Source organism: Ammospiza nelsoni, chromosome 1 (assembly GCF_027579445.1).
Source record: "Ammospiza nelsoni isolate bAmmNel1 chromosome 1, bAmmNel1.pri, whole genome shotgun sequence".
NCBI lineage: Eukaryota > Metazoa > Chordata > Aves > Passeriformes > Passerellidae > Ammospiza > Ammospiza nelsoni.
In genome coordinates, this window is record NC_080633.1 from 55289519 (window position 1) to 55305666 (window position 16148).

At 33.2% G+C, this 16148-nt stretch overlaps 1 protein-coding gene across 6 annotated transcripts in view; it reads right to left on the minus strand.

Moving 5' to 3' along the window:
• The window catches only part of LRRFIP2 (LRR binding FLII interacting protein 2), a 56280-nt gene that overhangs the window by 18315 nt on the left and 21817 nt on the right, over positions 1–16148 (minus strand). For all 6 annotated transcript variants that reach the window (XM_059467506.1, XM_059467557.1, XM_059467535.1 and 3 more), the window contains 2 exons: positions 1036–1080; positions 242–355 (listed from right to left, as the gene is read on the minus strand). In XM_059467506.1, the coding sequence (XP_059323489.1) occupies positions 242–355; positions 1036–1080 (159 nt within the window). The remainder of the gene's footprint in view (positions 1–241; positions 356–1035; positions 1081–16148) is intronic.

The following is a 16148-nucleotide window of genomic DNA, read 5'->3' on the forward strand; positions in this document are numbered from 1 at the left end:
CAGAATTGTCTAAAATTCAACATAAACAAAGTCTTATCTTAGTAAGCTAAACTCTTAAACCATAATTATGAACACAAACCAAGATAAAATACCAAGAAAGTAAAAAAATATTTCATGATTGAAAATTACATCCTCATAACATTTTCCTATTATAACAGAAGTTCTGTATTAAAAAACAATCTTCCTATTTAAGCCCCAAATTCTCTATTTAAGCTCCAAATTCTCTAAAAATGCAATTCACCCGTAATTCACTGAGGGAGGCATCAGGATCCACCAAACTACTTGCATCTCCACTTCCTCTCCTGGATGAGTTGCCACTCTGAGGAGCTGCACTTACTGAATTGCGAGATGAGGGCTTAAGAAAGGGAAAAACATTGTGTCAGGAATCATATGGTTATTTCTGGTATACTTGATGATACTCTTTATAAATTTCTTCAAAGTCACAGAACGGTTTTCTCTCTGGTTTTTCTTAATACTAGCTTACAGACAGTATGTTCCATTGGGTATTTTCCAGCACCTGTGCATCTTCTTGGTAAAATCTTGGTTTCTTGTTGATGACTTAGTGTACCAGAACATTAGAATTTTGAGTCACCTATCCAGAAGATATTCATAAGATGGCTAATAGTGCTGAAATACTGTAGACATTTACAATATTTCCTAACTATTGTAATTTCTGCCATCCAGGATTCAGAAGAAAGCCTACAATGAGAAGCTATCATACATATTTTTATAGCTTTACCCTCCTATATTTTAGCCTTACCTGGTAAGTATTTCTCACACAAAAAATAAATTTTATATAAAATTATTACTGGCCAAAAGAAAACTAAAGAATAAATTTTTTCCCTCAGGAAATAAAAGGCATAAACCATTAATTCTGGGCAATAAAAAAGTTTATCTAAAATTATTTTTAACCCTGACAAAAAATACAAAGAATACACAGAATGTGTACTTTTTGAATTAATTCAACACTTGTGATTTGGGAATGAACACTGACTTTAAATAATTTTAAAAGTTTTGAAAATTAAAAACTCTTACCCTTGAAAATATTTCTGAATGTGATTTTTCACTCTTTTCTTCCAGCTGAAAGAGAATAGGGAACATGATTACCTTTCGTAATAAGGAACTACCGAATTGGCATCTTCTGTTCAAAGAGACTGAGAAATATTTTTAAATGAACCCATTTCAAAAATTTCAGATGTTAGCATAGATCAAGACAGGAAAAATAATACTTAGCTTAAAAAAACCAGTTTTTACCTTAGTTGCAACATAAATGTAAAGAAAAAAGCCAGAAACCTTTCTTTAAAGTTTTTAAAACATCATTACCAGTACTAAGCAACAAAACACACTCTTTTAAATTTTAAGTATATTTAAATATATATTTCAAGTAATATTTAAAATTAAGAGTAATCACTGCAAAACTAGATGGCATAACAAATGCAAAGCTTCATGCAGGTACTTAAGCACTCAGTGACAGCAGGGTGAATGTCCTAGTAAACAGAAAACACATCTGTAAGTTCAATCTCTTTAGTGTCACCTGCGATTAAATCACAATAAAACTGGTTCAGGTAAAAGCCTATAACTGAAGTGTACTAAGTAAAAGCATTCTACAAAATAATTTCGATTCATATTTTATCTACTGAAGACTAAGGAGAAGAACTATCACACTCCCTTATTACTTAGGAAACTGCTATTGCAAAATTGTATTGTAGATGTCCACATTTTCTGCATTTCTGTGAATCAAAATAAGTGGGATTAGACACGTATTTAGTATGGTGTCTCACATGTCCTGCTTCTCAAAGAATACCTGTTTTTCTCTGTGCCAGAGAAAACAGTTTTGGAAGTCTATTGCCATCACAGAAGAAACAAACATTACTTTATAAGACTTCTTTTTCCTCCTATTGTGGTTTCTATAAAAGCAACATTGCTTCTTCATGACAAATTCACTACCTCCAATGATGTACTGAAATTATAGATTGCAAATATTCGTTATTGATCTGGAGGATACATTTAGACTAACCTAAATAAAAATATAAATTTCAAATCTAATAATAAATAATGATGATAACACAAGCAACTGAGAAGGCAGAAAAACTACCAGTCTCAGCCTCCACATTTCTTTTAGCACAGCATTTATTTCAGAAAGTCAGCTTTATTATGGGAAAAAAAGTGCTAAAGTTTAAGCTGGAGAAATAATTAGTCTTTCATTATTTGAGAATGTACAGATGATAAATAATATGAATTATTACAACTTATACAGCACTGTAACAGTATTAAAATATCATCCAAATGCAAAGTCAAAGAACATGATTATGAGAGTAGTCTAGCTCTCAGTCTCCCATTGAAAGCAAAACCACAGCCAACAGCTGTGGTCTGAACACAGAGGTTCTGCAGCTCTGCTGTGACCTGACCAACTGCAACAATAACATCCTTGTGAGGCTTCTTGGAGTGTCTGGTCTGAACTCCTGAACTGCAGTGTGAGGTTGCTGGCCCTTCCTGCACTGCTTGGCAAGGGTACAAAGAATTTGGCTCTCACCTAAGCAAGCAATTACACACTGCTGATCACCACATACCATTCCTTTTGCTCAGCTAAATAAGCACAGGGCTCTCAGCCTCTCTGCCTACCTACTGTATCTGCTAGCCCTAAATGCTATTTCAAAAGATATACTTAAGAACAGAAATTAGCCTTTTACTCCATGCTATTAAAGACAAAAGTTTTGCCTGCAAGTAACCAGAATTTTTAGAAGTTACAGCATCAAGAAAGAGAAGGTGGCTAGGTTTGGTAAAAACAACGTTCAGCCTAAAGGGAGCTGCACAGGAAAACCATCATGATAATTTTCCCTTAACATGATCTGTTGATTGACATGGGATTCTGTACAAGTGCATAGCCAGCAAGGAGTGCTTCAGTAATGGATTCTGAAAAAATCTCATATGGGATGAAGGAACACTAAAATGCACTAGTGCGGGTACAGATCTAAGTATTTTTGTCACGAAAAGAAGTAACAGTATTCCAAAAGTACATAGAAACCTCCCTAGCACACCTTATTTCCATAAGAAAAAAATGTAAAATATTTGGGTCTTTAAAAGATTGTTAAGCTTATCACACACACACACACAATTGTGAAGTGTTACACTTGTCACATGCTTCTAGCAACGGGCAAAATCTCCTTTAAAATCAGGAGCATGCTTTTTAAAATTTCACGCAGTACATTTTTATATGAAAACAAGCCCCAAATCCGCAATAAACCAATTTGCAATTAAGTAATTTAGAATGCTTTAACAGTATTTACTCTTTCAGAGTATGAAAAGAAAATCCATGGTTTTGCTGTATTCACCACAGTGTAAATAAAAGCATTACACTCACACTATTCAAAACTTGGCCATAATCTGCATCGGAAACAATGCTTCCCCTGTGGTTGGAACGACTGAAATAATCAGCAGTAGTTTCACTTTGAGGAGAAAAATCAGAGAACTTCAAAAGATAAGGAGAAGGTGAAAGAGAACTGAAGATGACACCACTGAATGAACAAAAGTTTATTAAAAAACCAAAAAATCCTACCTTAAATCTCCATTCTTGCACTAAAAACAATTAACATTTATTATTGATTCATCTTCCTCAATTAGAGTAATATAAAAAACAATAAAACCAGATACCAAAGGGTTTAGTATTAATTTAAGGTCAAACACAAACTACAAACATTAATAAAAGTTTGCAGATCATAAAAGACAGATTATATAAACGGATAAATAAAAAATATAAAAATATTTTTATCTGCAAATGTTGTCTTTTTTCAAATCAACACAAATCCAACAGTGCTAGCTATAATCTGGGCTTCTTCTCATTGCTAAGTTTAAGACATCTTAGACTAGAAGGCAAAGTTACTCCCCAAAGATATATGTCAGACTAGCACCTAAAAAGCTGGGGGAAAATGCTAGTGCTCCACGTTTCTTGTTAGAAAAGGCAAAATATATCTAAGCACAATTACATCCGCCATGGGAATTCAAGTGAAATACTCAACTGAGAAACATTATGCATGTAAAAGACAGTATTAAACAGCAAGAGTAGGTTTATCATAACCTTATTGATAACATTCTACTTCAAAAGGCAGAAAGTTAAAATTAAATACAATCTTCACAGTGAAAGTGATTTTAGGAAGAAAATCCTTCTATGAATAGTCTGAAAAGATATTGTCCTTATCCAATTCTCACCATTAAAAAAAAAGTTCTTTATACTTGATGCATGTGATTAAAAGCTGGTAAGATGTCTAAAAGTTACATATATAACTGGTATACAAAAACTAGTTTACTGGTGAACACCTGTCTCAGATTATGCTACTTTAGAACTACAGAATTTGTATTTGTTGTCACTGCTATGTTATGTTCTATTTCTCTGACAACAAATTTTCCAGCTATTTTTCAGCTACATCTATATTTAAACTAGTATCTTAATTTTCATTAAATGTAGCTATCTAAGTAAATTTTGATAGCTGGAAATTTGGCTAAACTTTCCTATTGCACTTACATTTCACAAAGTACAGAGATACTGAAGAGAATTCTTCTTATTTATTATGATTACAGCAAAAGAACAACTCGGGCTACAATCTATGACAGTACTGGTCAATCATTCAAAATCCATTTTGCTGTTGAAAGGTCCATATACCTAATAAACCTTGCTGTCCCTCCTTCTATGCTTTTTGTAGTCCTAGTATCTTTCCCAATGGGGTCATCAAAATGGATAGATTTTCAGATGGAGAAGCATCATACAGTTTCTCACAAGCATTTTCTACCTTTTAGATCTCTCCTACTTGCTCTTCTGATTTTCAGAGAGAACTAAGCTGATTTCAAATGCGTTATCCAGAGTAAAACCAAAACACAAGACACAGAAACAGTAGGAAATTAATGTTAAATTATTCATAAGATTTTTACTCATTTGCTTTTCAGGATTATTTCATTGAACAAATGCTCTGAACTTTATTAAGCATTCACTAGTGTGAGTGAATGTACCTTGGCATGACTGGTATAACATATACACAGTGAGATCCTATATATATATATATATATATATATATATATATATATATCTTAAAGTATATACTTTTAAGAAATTATCTCAATGTTAATAAAATCTAAGGAGACAAGCAGCATTTTCACAATGCAAGAGAATATATGTATGTCAATACCTGTTACATTTTAGAACTTCATAAAGCAACAGCAAAATTACCTTTTTCCTACCCCCTCAAAAATTTACTCTGATATCTCTTGTAGCTAAACATTTGTTTCTGATAAATGTGGTTTTATTTGTTTAGTACATATAACAGTGTTCATATATGTGAAATTTTAAAAAGGACTGAACATTTCAATTTAGCCCATACTAGAACATTGATAACTTATTTTGTTTTGTGTGGCGTGACAAATGAGCAGCTACATAAATGAAACTTAGACAATTGTTCTGTGGCAGAAGCAAAATAAAACTCTTTAAAATCACTTTGCAGCACAAAGAGCCAAGTTTAGAATGATACTTTTAATACAATACAGACCCAACCCCAATTTTTTCTCATTTTGGATACTCATTATCATAAAAATGAGCAAACTTCTTACTGCATGATATAACAGTTTCCATTAATCCTCTTCCCCAAAGAAAGACTTTTCCACATGTACTGTGTGTGTTTCATGTGCTTGCCCCATCTATGACATAGGGTGGTAACCCCAACAATGTGCTGTACTTCAGTTACTAGCTGTTTATTACAAACATTAAAAAGATATTTAGAAAAACAAATTCCTTCTACAGTTTACTGTCTTACTGCTAAAAATGTACATCTTGCTAAAAATCACATCTCTGACAAATCAAAACTTCTTATGCCGAATGGAAAAATCCAATCTGCGTGTTGGTCAGTGAAACATCCCAAGTGGACATGCCCGTAACTGCTGATGTGTTAATATCAAAGCATCCATCAAATCGTGCATAGGAATGCTCACCACAGGACTACTTCGGAATGAGCTTGCTCTTGAAGAATAACTGCATTCAGATGGCTAAAGAAAAGTTATGAAGGACACTTTCACAACTTTCATAGATTTTTGTCTGCAGAAAACAAAGATAATGAAAGAAACAACCAGAGGCCTATTATACTAAGAGTGCAAGAACCATTTGAGTTATGTCATCCATCACCACACAACGAGGCCTGAGAAAGAAGGAATGAAGTAGCATGTATATCCAGTCTCAGCCATTATCATGCCACACTCATACACTGTAATTCCTATGCACAGTCACATACTCTCTTATCCTATCTATGCATTTCCAGTTAGTAGCATACCTTTTGTGAACAAAAAAAAATTAAGGTTCTCAGCAGCATTTTTTATTGCTTTGAGACATGTCTATTTCCACTAAGAATTCCCTTTAAAAACAGTCAAATACTTTTAAAAAAATCAAATCTTAACTAGCTGCATAATTAAATTAAACATTTAAATTTCAATTTGGTTTTAACTGCTCGGAAGCCTGCAGAAGTTTTAACACACCCTGGGAACTGAAGCTATGCAGTACACTTAGTGATTTTATTTTACAGTCACTCATGCACATTCTCCTGAAAGAGTTATGTTTAAAGGTGAAAGGCTGAAATCTATTTATGCAGTGAATAATAAAAGCAGCTCTGAGCAACACAACTTAGAAAAAAAATTGCCATTTCATGCTGCTTTGCCCCTCCCTAAGAAGAAATCTCCAGCAGAAATTATAATTATATTTGTATCAGAGCTATACATAATAGCAGTCTTTACTGTATTGTTCTCTCACAGAATCTTCTAACATTTTCTTGAGAGCATATGCAAAGCCAAAAAAGGTAAATCATGCATTTGTAATGCAACTGCAAAAGATCTCACTAACTAATTAAAAATACTTCATAATATTTAAGGTTTTATAACATAGGTTTAGCATGTCTCTAGATTTGAACTACTATATGCAGCAAAAGGCATGAAGTTTCAGACGTTCATGCCAGTTTTTAAAGACAACTTTTTGCAGAGCTACACTAGCCTTTCTTATGGCACTACTAGCTACTCTTGATTTTGTAAAGATGCAGATTAGGTTTTCATGCTATTGCATTTTTTCATGTTTATTAAATTTAAATATGGCATCCTATTTAAAAGTATTCAAGGTGTATTTACCGCAAACTTCAATAATCTCCTGATTTCCATCCAAATGCTTAACTTTTTAAAATACTGGTTTGGTATTATGCATGCAGTTGTTATTTAGTATGCTTGAATTAACTTATTCTAACCCCAGTGCTCTTCAGTGTCATTCACCAACTTTATGCTTGTCTGTAAAAAGAGCAGTAAAACAGCAACTACTAAAATTCTTTAAAGAGGCAACTTAACAACATTAAGAAATTTAAACTCAATGCCTCCAGAAAATTATACACAGAAAATGCAATATAAAAATATTTTAAAAATGCACATGTAATACTGTCAAACCCCATGACCATACAATACAAATTTAAGGCAACCATGCATACGGTGCTTACAAAACAAACTGATACTTCTTATCAAAGCAGTGTTTAAAGGAGACACCTATGAAGAAAAGCGTAATTTTGTATTTATACCGGGCCATTCAAACACCTAAAGATAAGTAAGGTATTGTTTTACATTGTACTAACCCTGTAGCTCCTAGCTGGTGCCACTGGATCACTGTATAGAGAAGATGACTACAATGTGAAGAACAGAACAAGTCAGAAATACTTTTTCTGCATACACACATTTAAAAATGTATGTTCTATATTCCACTAAAGTCCTAAAGATTTAAATACTAAATTTTAATCTATCTATAGTAGACAGAAACTTTCAGGAAGGGTGGGAGAGCCTACAAGAAAACCTCTTTGAAATCAACTTAAATATTATCAAACTAGTCTAGTATTTTTTCAAGTAGATTTGTGGAAGAGAGTGAAGAAATTAAGTAGCTCTCAAATAACATGTCAGTTTTCTCTAGCTAGTTATTTAAACCTGGGCATGACCACAGCTGCAAGTACTGGAAGATATTACTCATCTCATGATATATCAGTATTTTATAATTTATATTAAGATGGGAAAAAAGTACTGCAGTGGTGTTAAACACTTAAGGCTTTTTTGTTGTTTTTAAAAGACAGGAATTTGAAACAGCAACTGTCACAGCTGCTGGTTGTTTTCTGTATATCATACAGAATCGTGAAACAGAAGTTATTTTAAATTTAAAACCTCACATGCAGAATAGAGTAATCAGCATGCTACACAATGATATAAAACACAACCCTTACAGGCAAAAATACAACTGTTACCGCTTTTCACTGTAATAATTGCAAGTGTCATAGAGATAAGTTAGTGCCACACAGCATAAGTAAGGAAAACCACATACACATATTTTATGTAAATAATTAAGGTTATATAGAAAGAGTAGACAGACCCAAACATGGTAGGAAGGAACTGGTTTACTATATCCAAGGCTGCTATAATTTCTTTGATCATAGTAACTTCCACTCTAAGGGGTGAGGAAGGAAAGAGAGAAAACAAAGGTTGTATCTGTAGATGTTGCAAACAAAAGTTTTATCTTAACATTACCCAAGTGTTCCCAAGCTTAGACCTTGTGCAGAACACTGTAAAGTTTTCCCTAATGCTGACCCCAAATCCATTTAGCTTTCTTAAGCAAGTAAATAATAAAAGCCTCAAAACTACTACGTACTTTGTATATCAGCATTAACTGTATTTCTGATGCCATGCTCAAACAGAATAGTACATAATTTTGTTATTTTTCCTCCATAATAAAATAAAAATTCCAAAAGCTTTTAACAAGTGCAGCAAGAAATACATGAAAAACATAACTGAAAAGACTTGCTAATCATTAGTACAATTATTTACTTTATCTTTTTTACATTAGTTACCATTATGAATCAAAGCATTTTGGGGAGAGAGAAGGACAGAAATCCCTAATAATTGAATTGGGGCTGGATGTTTATGTGACACTAGCATAGCCTGTACCCTACCACTATTCTTTACATCAAGTACACATACTGAAAGTCTAGCAATTATATTTTGGCTTATTTCTGTTGGGTTTTGACTATACACAAATTGCATATATATGAACATGTAAGGCAAAAATTCATACATACATAAATAAAAGAAAAACAAGACAGATAAAAACATGGCAAAAAGCAGTGCCTGCAGAATAAAGCACTTCTTATTTTAATAGGCAACAAAAAGCAGAAATACTCATATTGTTCATTTGTTTAGGAACTAAGGGAACAGGAAAATAGCCCTTCAAAAGCCCATGGAGAAATGCTGTAATACAATAAGTAAATACAAAATTACCTCAGCCTAGTCTCAACACAAGCATCCACTGCTGTTTTGACCCCTCCCCCAAGCCCTAATGCAGTTGCTAATCCATCCGTACTAAAAACTGTTTGAAAAATTACATCCAAAATATTTCATTTATTGACACTATATTCACATGTTAAACTTTCTGGAACAGTTTTTGCACAATCAAAATAATCCTCATGCCTTTCTCAATAAGTCACTGGATTAACATCAAGGTCTATGGCAAATTCAATCTGCTGTACATCTACATTTAAAATGTTTCTAACTATCTGGTAGAGGACAAGTAATAGAACATGTATCTCCATCCCAACTGAATAAACTTTAATCCAGAGAATCCAGCCACCTTTAAATAGTTCCAAGAGCCTTTTCCAGGCCTCCAGCAAACAAGATTTCTATTCAGCTGATTCCATTGATGGTATTGCAGTGACACAAAAACTGTTTCACACACAAATTGGAGGTCAGAATCTGGTCAATATGAGGGAGTTTTTTTTCCTAAAAACATTTATGAAAATGTCAGGAAGCTAACAATTTTATCCATGATGTTGCATACTTAGTATATTTATAAGGAATATTATACTAGAAAACTACCCAATAAACCCTTATGGGAATAAAGAGCTTTCTCCTTTGGACTTAGAGATTAACTGTAAGCATGACTCTAAGAATGAATTAATACCACTATATAACAGCATCTTGAATCTTAAAATATAAAGAAGACAGACATAAGGATTTAAGGGTTTTATCACCTGAAGCAGTAATAACACAGAAAATTCTAACTACCTAATTAGAAAAAAAAGCGTGATAGCCACGCTTCCATGACTGTGTTAAAAAAACCTGGCAATTGAAACTATAATCAACCCTATTCTCATTAAAATAGGCTTGGCTTAAAGCTAGTGCTCACATCTCACAGAAGAATTTCAATCAATAAACAACTAAAAAAGCTTAACAGTACAAATTTAAGCACTATATTGGGCTTGCCTATCTGCTAGCTAATTCACATTACACTGGTATTTAAACAAATACAACTTTTTAAGCTGCTTAAATACTCCTTTTGGTGGTACTTGCTGCTTGCCTCTTCCTAAGAAACACAGATTTTATGTGGCATAATGCCACTGAGAATGTGATGCCATCTACTACCACTCCATAAAAATATGACAGACGTCCTTTAAGTAAAGATATACAAACTAGCTGCTTATTCTCCAGACTGAAATAACTTTCCATTAGATTACATTAAAGTTTCTATGTGGTAATGTAGAATACAAACAGATGATACACACTTTTTCCACCACGGATGTTCTCCAAGTCTAATCTGTATGAGACTTCACTACAAAGTTTAGAAAGAACAATACTAGAAAGTGCTTGCTGTAAGACAGGTGTCTTTTCTCCCCCAAAAAAATTACACATGTAGGCTACAGAAAGTGTTAGAACTGTATAACTATTCTACATCTGAACATATGATAGTACGAATTTATATACTTTTTAAAGTCACTAGTTAGTATCATTACACCTTAGAAACAAAGCACAAAAAGAGTCTTCCCTCAAAGAGATGCAAAGTATTAACATACAGGGACCAAATATCTTGCAGATCTATCCTTAGTGTTGTCATACTAAAGTAAAATAAAATAAAATAAAATGGAAGTCATAATGTTAAAAAAAAAATAAATTGCTTTTACTTCAAAGAATGACTAAAAAGACTTACAAAAAAATTACAAAAAAACCATATTCTACTAGTAATGAAAATTTAAACATGAAGGAATATGCATTTATCCAGATCTGAAGTGCTTTCTGAGGCTGGACCACTAAATAAAAATTAATCTTTTTCCCCAACAGCATCCCATTTTATGAAAAATGAGATAATTTTGGACAGCACTACGCTATGTGAAATATTTCACGTGATTTTAGTAACAGAATTTTAAACAGTTAAGCCGAGTCTTATATGGTAGATTTCATTAAACTGAGACAACGTTTACAAGGTTATGTAACAAAGGGCTCATCTCCACACAGACAAAGCACTCAAAAGGAACATCAGCCGCGCTGCTTAGCTGTGCAATTCACCATGATGCAATGACCTTCCATGGCCCCTCACAGGCTCAGGAAGGTCATTGCCTATGGGGTACAGGGCATGAAAGACTTCACAGGAGGAAAGAGAAATAGTATTTTGTGATCAGGGAGGAATTAAAGGGAATAGAGGAATTAAGTGTTTTCAGGAGGAGCAAATGTGTGAAAAAGAAGGAACAGTGTGATGAAAGGGCCAGCTATATGTAAAGAGAATGGGAGTCTACCAGAATTGGCAACTCTTAAGAATACTAATAAAAACAGCCTTGTAATAATAGTTTAGCAAGTGTCTCATGTTTCCTGTCACTCAGTAACAGCAAAATTTGTGAGGTTTATATGTCTTTTTTTCAACTCAGAAAACTTATATTTTCACATCAGGCTTATTTTTTTCCAGTTCACTAAAAAATTTCACAGGTATTTTGACTGTAGGCAATGTGCAATACAATATACAATTTAATATCAACCTAAGCCAACAGAAAAAAAACCCTGACGGTAGTTTAAAAATATGACATTATATAGTAGTAGCATGCTGGAGTATTGCCCAGTACAATTTCCAAAATGAGGAGTAATGAGAGGATTTCAAGAAAAAATATTTTTATCTATTGTTACATCTGAAAATGTCTTCTAGACATCAGATTAACAACACAAATTCCCCAGATTTAGATTTTATATTTGTTTATAAGTTAATATAGCTCAGATTTAGTTAATATTATTTCATACTGTATTCATAGTATCTCAATAGTTCCAACACATCCAGTATTACCAATATATTAAATGATATTTTAATATTGTAGATGTAATTTATAGACTATGGCCCTTTTTGTTACTGAAAGTATTACCTACAGGACCCATAAGTCACTGGATCGTTTTTAATCAACTTAACTATTTATTTTTTCAAAACAATTTCTGTCTCTAATTATTACCTCCAATAAGCAACCTTGCTATCAGAGAATGAAGACATCACTCAGACACTTATCATCCCGACACTTAAAGTGCTAATAGTTTAAAAAGTTATAACAGTCTACTAAAAAACATTTAACTTGCCTAAACTAGGAATACCACAAATATACAGAAATACCCATTACTGAAAAGGCAAAATTTCTACATTTCAGCCTTGTCTGTTGTTCTAAAATCACAACATAAAAGAGAAAAATGTCTCCTGTTTTAACTTTTAATAACATGTTTGTACCTGTCAAGACTGATGGACAACCTTTTCCATTTCATTACTTCTCTACTGGGGACATTGGGAGAGAGCAACTGAAGAGATGAATTCCCTTCACACCTGTAAGTGTTCTTTCTTTCAGCGCTCACATTTGCTATCACAAAGTACTTGATTACATCAATCATTGCAGCAATCCCATTAATACCGTGCTCTATAAGCATGCTTTCACCAAACTACTGCTTTGGTAAGTAGACACAGAAAATGTTACCATGTGAACACCTCACATTAAGTAAAAAGCGTGCTCATTCCAAGTTACACACCACAAGAGCTCTCCTTTTGGAGGTACTTGCTCGGCTCCTGTGAGATGCACTGACATCTGAGGAACTCTTGAGAATGAAATTATAAAAATACATTAAGATATGAAATACATTTTTAAATTTAATTCTATTACTCTTCACTGAATGACAGAAAATAACCAAGGCAGTCAAAGAAATTCTAAGTAAGCCCTCCAAAAATGAGCTTAGTTATCTGCCCAATTCAAACTCTCTTGTTTAGACAACAGCCAATTACTTAATCTCTCTCTTAGCATATTTGCTATGTCAGCCAAGACAAGAGCAGATCTGAGCAAATCTATATCAGCTCACAAGTTTCTAAGAGCTGCACATAGCTATTTTACATGTTTTCTTGATAAAGCATTTACTGTTCAAAATTATTTGATAAAAATACCTGTGCAGCAAATTGCAGAAATACTTAACACTATGACTTGCACGACATTACATAAAATTCAGTTAATCAGAAAATACATTTAATTGCAAAGACCTCTTAGCAAGTGACAATCACCTATTTTTAAAGTCAGACAAAGAAACACCTCATTCCAACTTCCAAAATACATAAAACCAACCCTTTTATTTTAGTAATTTGTCCCTTTCCTGACCTGTATACCCAGATCAATAATGAGCTGATTTCTACGCAGATCCAAGACAAGGAAAATGTTACCATTATCTCAAGAAAACTGCTCTTTAGCAACATATATATGGTCTAAAGATGACATAAAAGAGTCTATACAAAAAGTATTTCTGTTAGCAGTCTTCAGGATACCTTACATCATTTGGCTAAATATTTTGCCATTAATGAGTAATTATTCCCACCTCCTCCAAGAAAGAGAATCCTGCATCATACCAAACTCTTCTTCAAATTGTATCTTAAGGTACTGACACCTTTTCCTTCACAAATACTACAGACACACAGTAATACTCAAAGTGCAAGAAAAGACTAGAAGATTGAAACATAAAAATAAACTACCTTTTTAACACTGATGGAAATAAAACACCAGATGATATTAAACATTATATGTGACTTAAAATTACTAAAACTGCAAATACTTATGAGACTTGCAGCGTCATCCTCTCCATTTGAAAAAGGAACCAGAACCCAAACCCTTTTTTTCTTTGGTTTGGTTCCTGAAGGCTGTGATCAAAAAGGAAAACTATAAAGTTTGAACACAAACCAAATGTGAATATCGACTGGACTGGTGAGAGTATCTGGCTCTCTCTGCATCTTCCTGAGAAAGAAGAAATGCAGAATTATTTCACAAGGAAGGAATAAAAAGCCTGACACAATACCAGGAAGCCAAAGTGAGCAACATGCTTTTAGCACTTTTAATGCTATGTGTCATTTTGAATAATCCATGGTGGCAAGTAAACTCATTCAAGTTAGAAGAGCTCATTTCACCTGATCCGGGTAAGTATGCCAAGATATCACATTAGGGAATATAAGTAAGGCAGGTTAATATAACTAATAATTAGTGTTCAGTAGTCAGTTAGTCTTTCTTATGATTAATATATTAATGCAGAAAAAAAGCACAAAACTATTTAAATTAAGAAATAAAAGTAAAAATAGAGAGCTTTACGAAATTTAAAGAATGCCATTAAGAAATGTACCATATAATTACCACATTCAGATTTTAAGTAATTTACAAAGTTATTTGAAGCCTAGGAGAAATTATTATTCTTGGTTGCCTCATATATATTTTGCTTTTTTTTTTCTCTATTAGACAAACAAAGCTTCTTAAGCAAATTGACTATTTTTAAGTTCTACAGCTAGTTTTGCTATACAGTGACAGTGAAAATAATAATCCAAACTCAAAATCTGAGTGATGACAATAGCTAAGGCGCCTTAACAGCTTTTTTTCTGTTTAAGGATGAGAGGATGTTCATTTTGGTTCACACAAGAGAATATGTGAAAGAAGCAAGACAAAAACCACAACTAATTTAAAATCAAAACATATTTCACATGCCATAAGCATTTCAAATTGTTACAGTATGAAAACATGTTAAGAATAACCTTAATTTTAAAACTATCCCATTTGGAGGCAACAACACGGTTCGAAAAGTAGGAATTGCTCCTTAACTTAGGTATTTCTTACAGTTTTCAATATATTGAACTATTCTAAAGATTGTAAGCCAGTTATTTATAGAATTAAAGGCTAGGTCTCCAGATCATAGATGCGTATCTAAAGACTAGATTTCTTCTTGTTTATGGTCACATGGTTATCATCTGCATTTTCACTGGATACATTAATTTGTTTAAAACTATTTTACAACTATTCAGTTTTCAATAGGCCTATTTAAAACTCTGCCAGAGAATTGCCATGGGGAGAGCATAGGTTCATTTCATAATTATATTTTAGTCTTCCTCTCTATACTGTTTGTTTTGAGGTTTAAAATGAATGCTCAAGCTATTTAACTTTTCAACACAATATAGTTAGCTCATTGCCAATTTTAAATATTCTTTGTATCTCTGGTCTAAATGGACAAGTATCTCTTAGTAACATCTGCAGCAGGCAAGAAGAAAGTTTGCTACTTAGATAAGATTCCTCTTAATTGCTGGGTAACAAGTCTCTTCCTGACATTCCATCAGAAAACAGAAAGTCTGTATTAAACGTTCAGCATATTCAGGTCAAAGGATTATGCTCTACATTGTGTACTGCAAACAGACAGGTGCTGCTGCTATCTCAAGCTTGATTTCTAAAAAGTTCAAGTTAAAATTATGCACGTTATCCAATACAGAGGTTACATCTCTCAACCCAGGAAAGGAGTGCACATCTCTTTAGACATCTCCTGCAGCAGATGTGCCCCTTAGGACTGCAAAAGGAAGGTGGCATTAATTTTGAGTGAGATTTCTCGCAAATACCATATTTTAAAAAACCCTTGATCTCAAGCAAAAAAAAACCTTCAAAGGTACATTCCACCAAGAAATACAGAAACTATGCTGATCTTGAGAACATGAGAACTAATGTATACACAAATATCAGATAGGCAAAGAGACAATAATGAGTGAATACAACTTGGCAAATAAAATTCTAATGACAGTCTTAGGATTTCTCAACAGATATTAACTGCCATTGTAGTTTTAACTATTTTAAATGATGGCTAGTCTCAGCATGTATTACTTAAATCTTGGTGATTCAAAACATTCCCACAGTGAACACTTTCCTAAAAGCCAGAAAAACCCCTGACATCTCTCATACACCCTTTTAAGAAGCACATGAATTTTGTGAAAGGAACCCTCCAAAGAAACTTTGCAATTAAGTCAGTCTCACTCCAGTGCT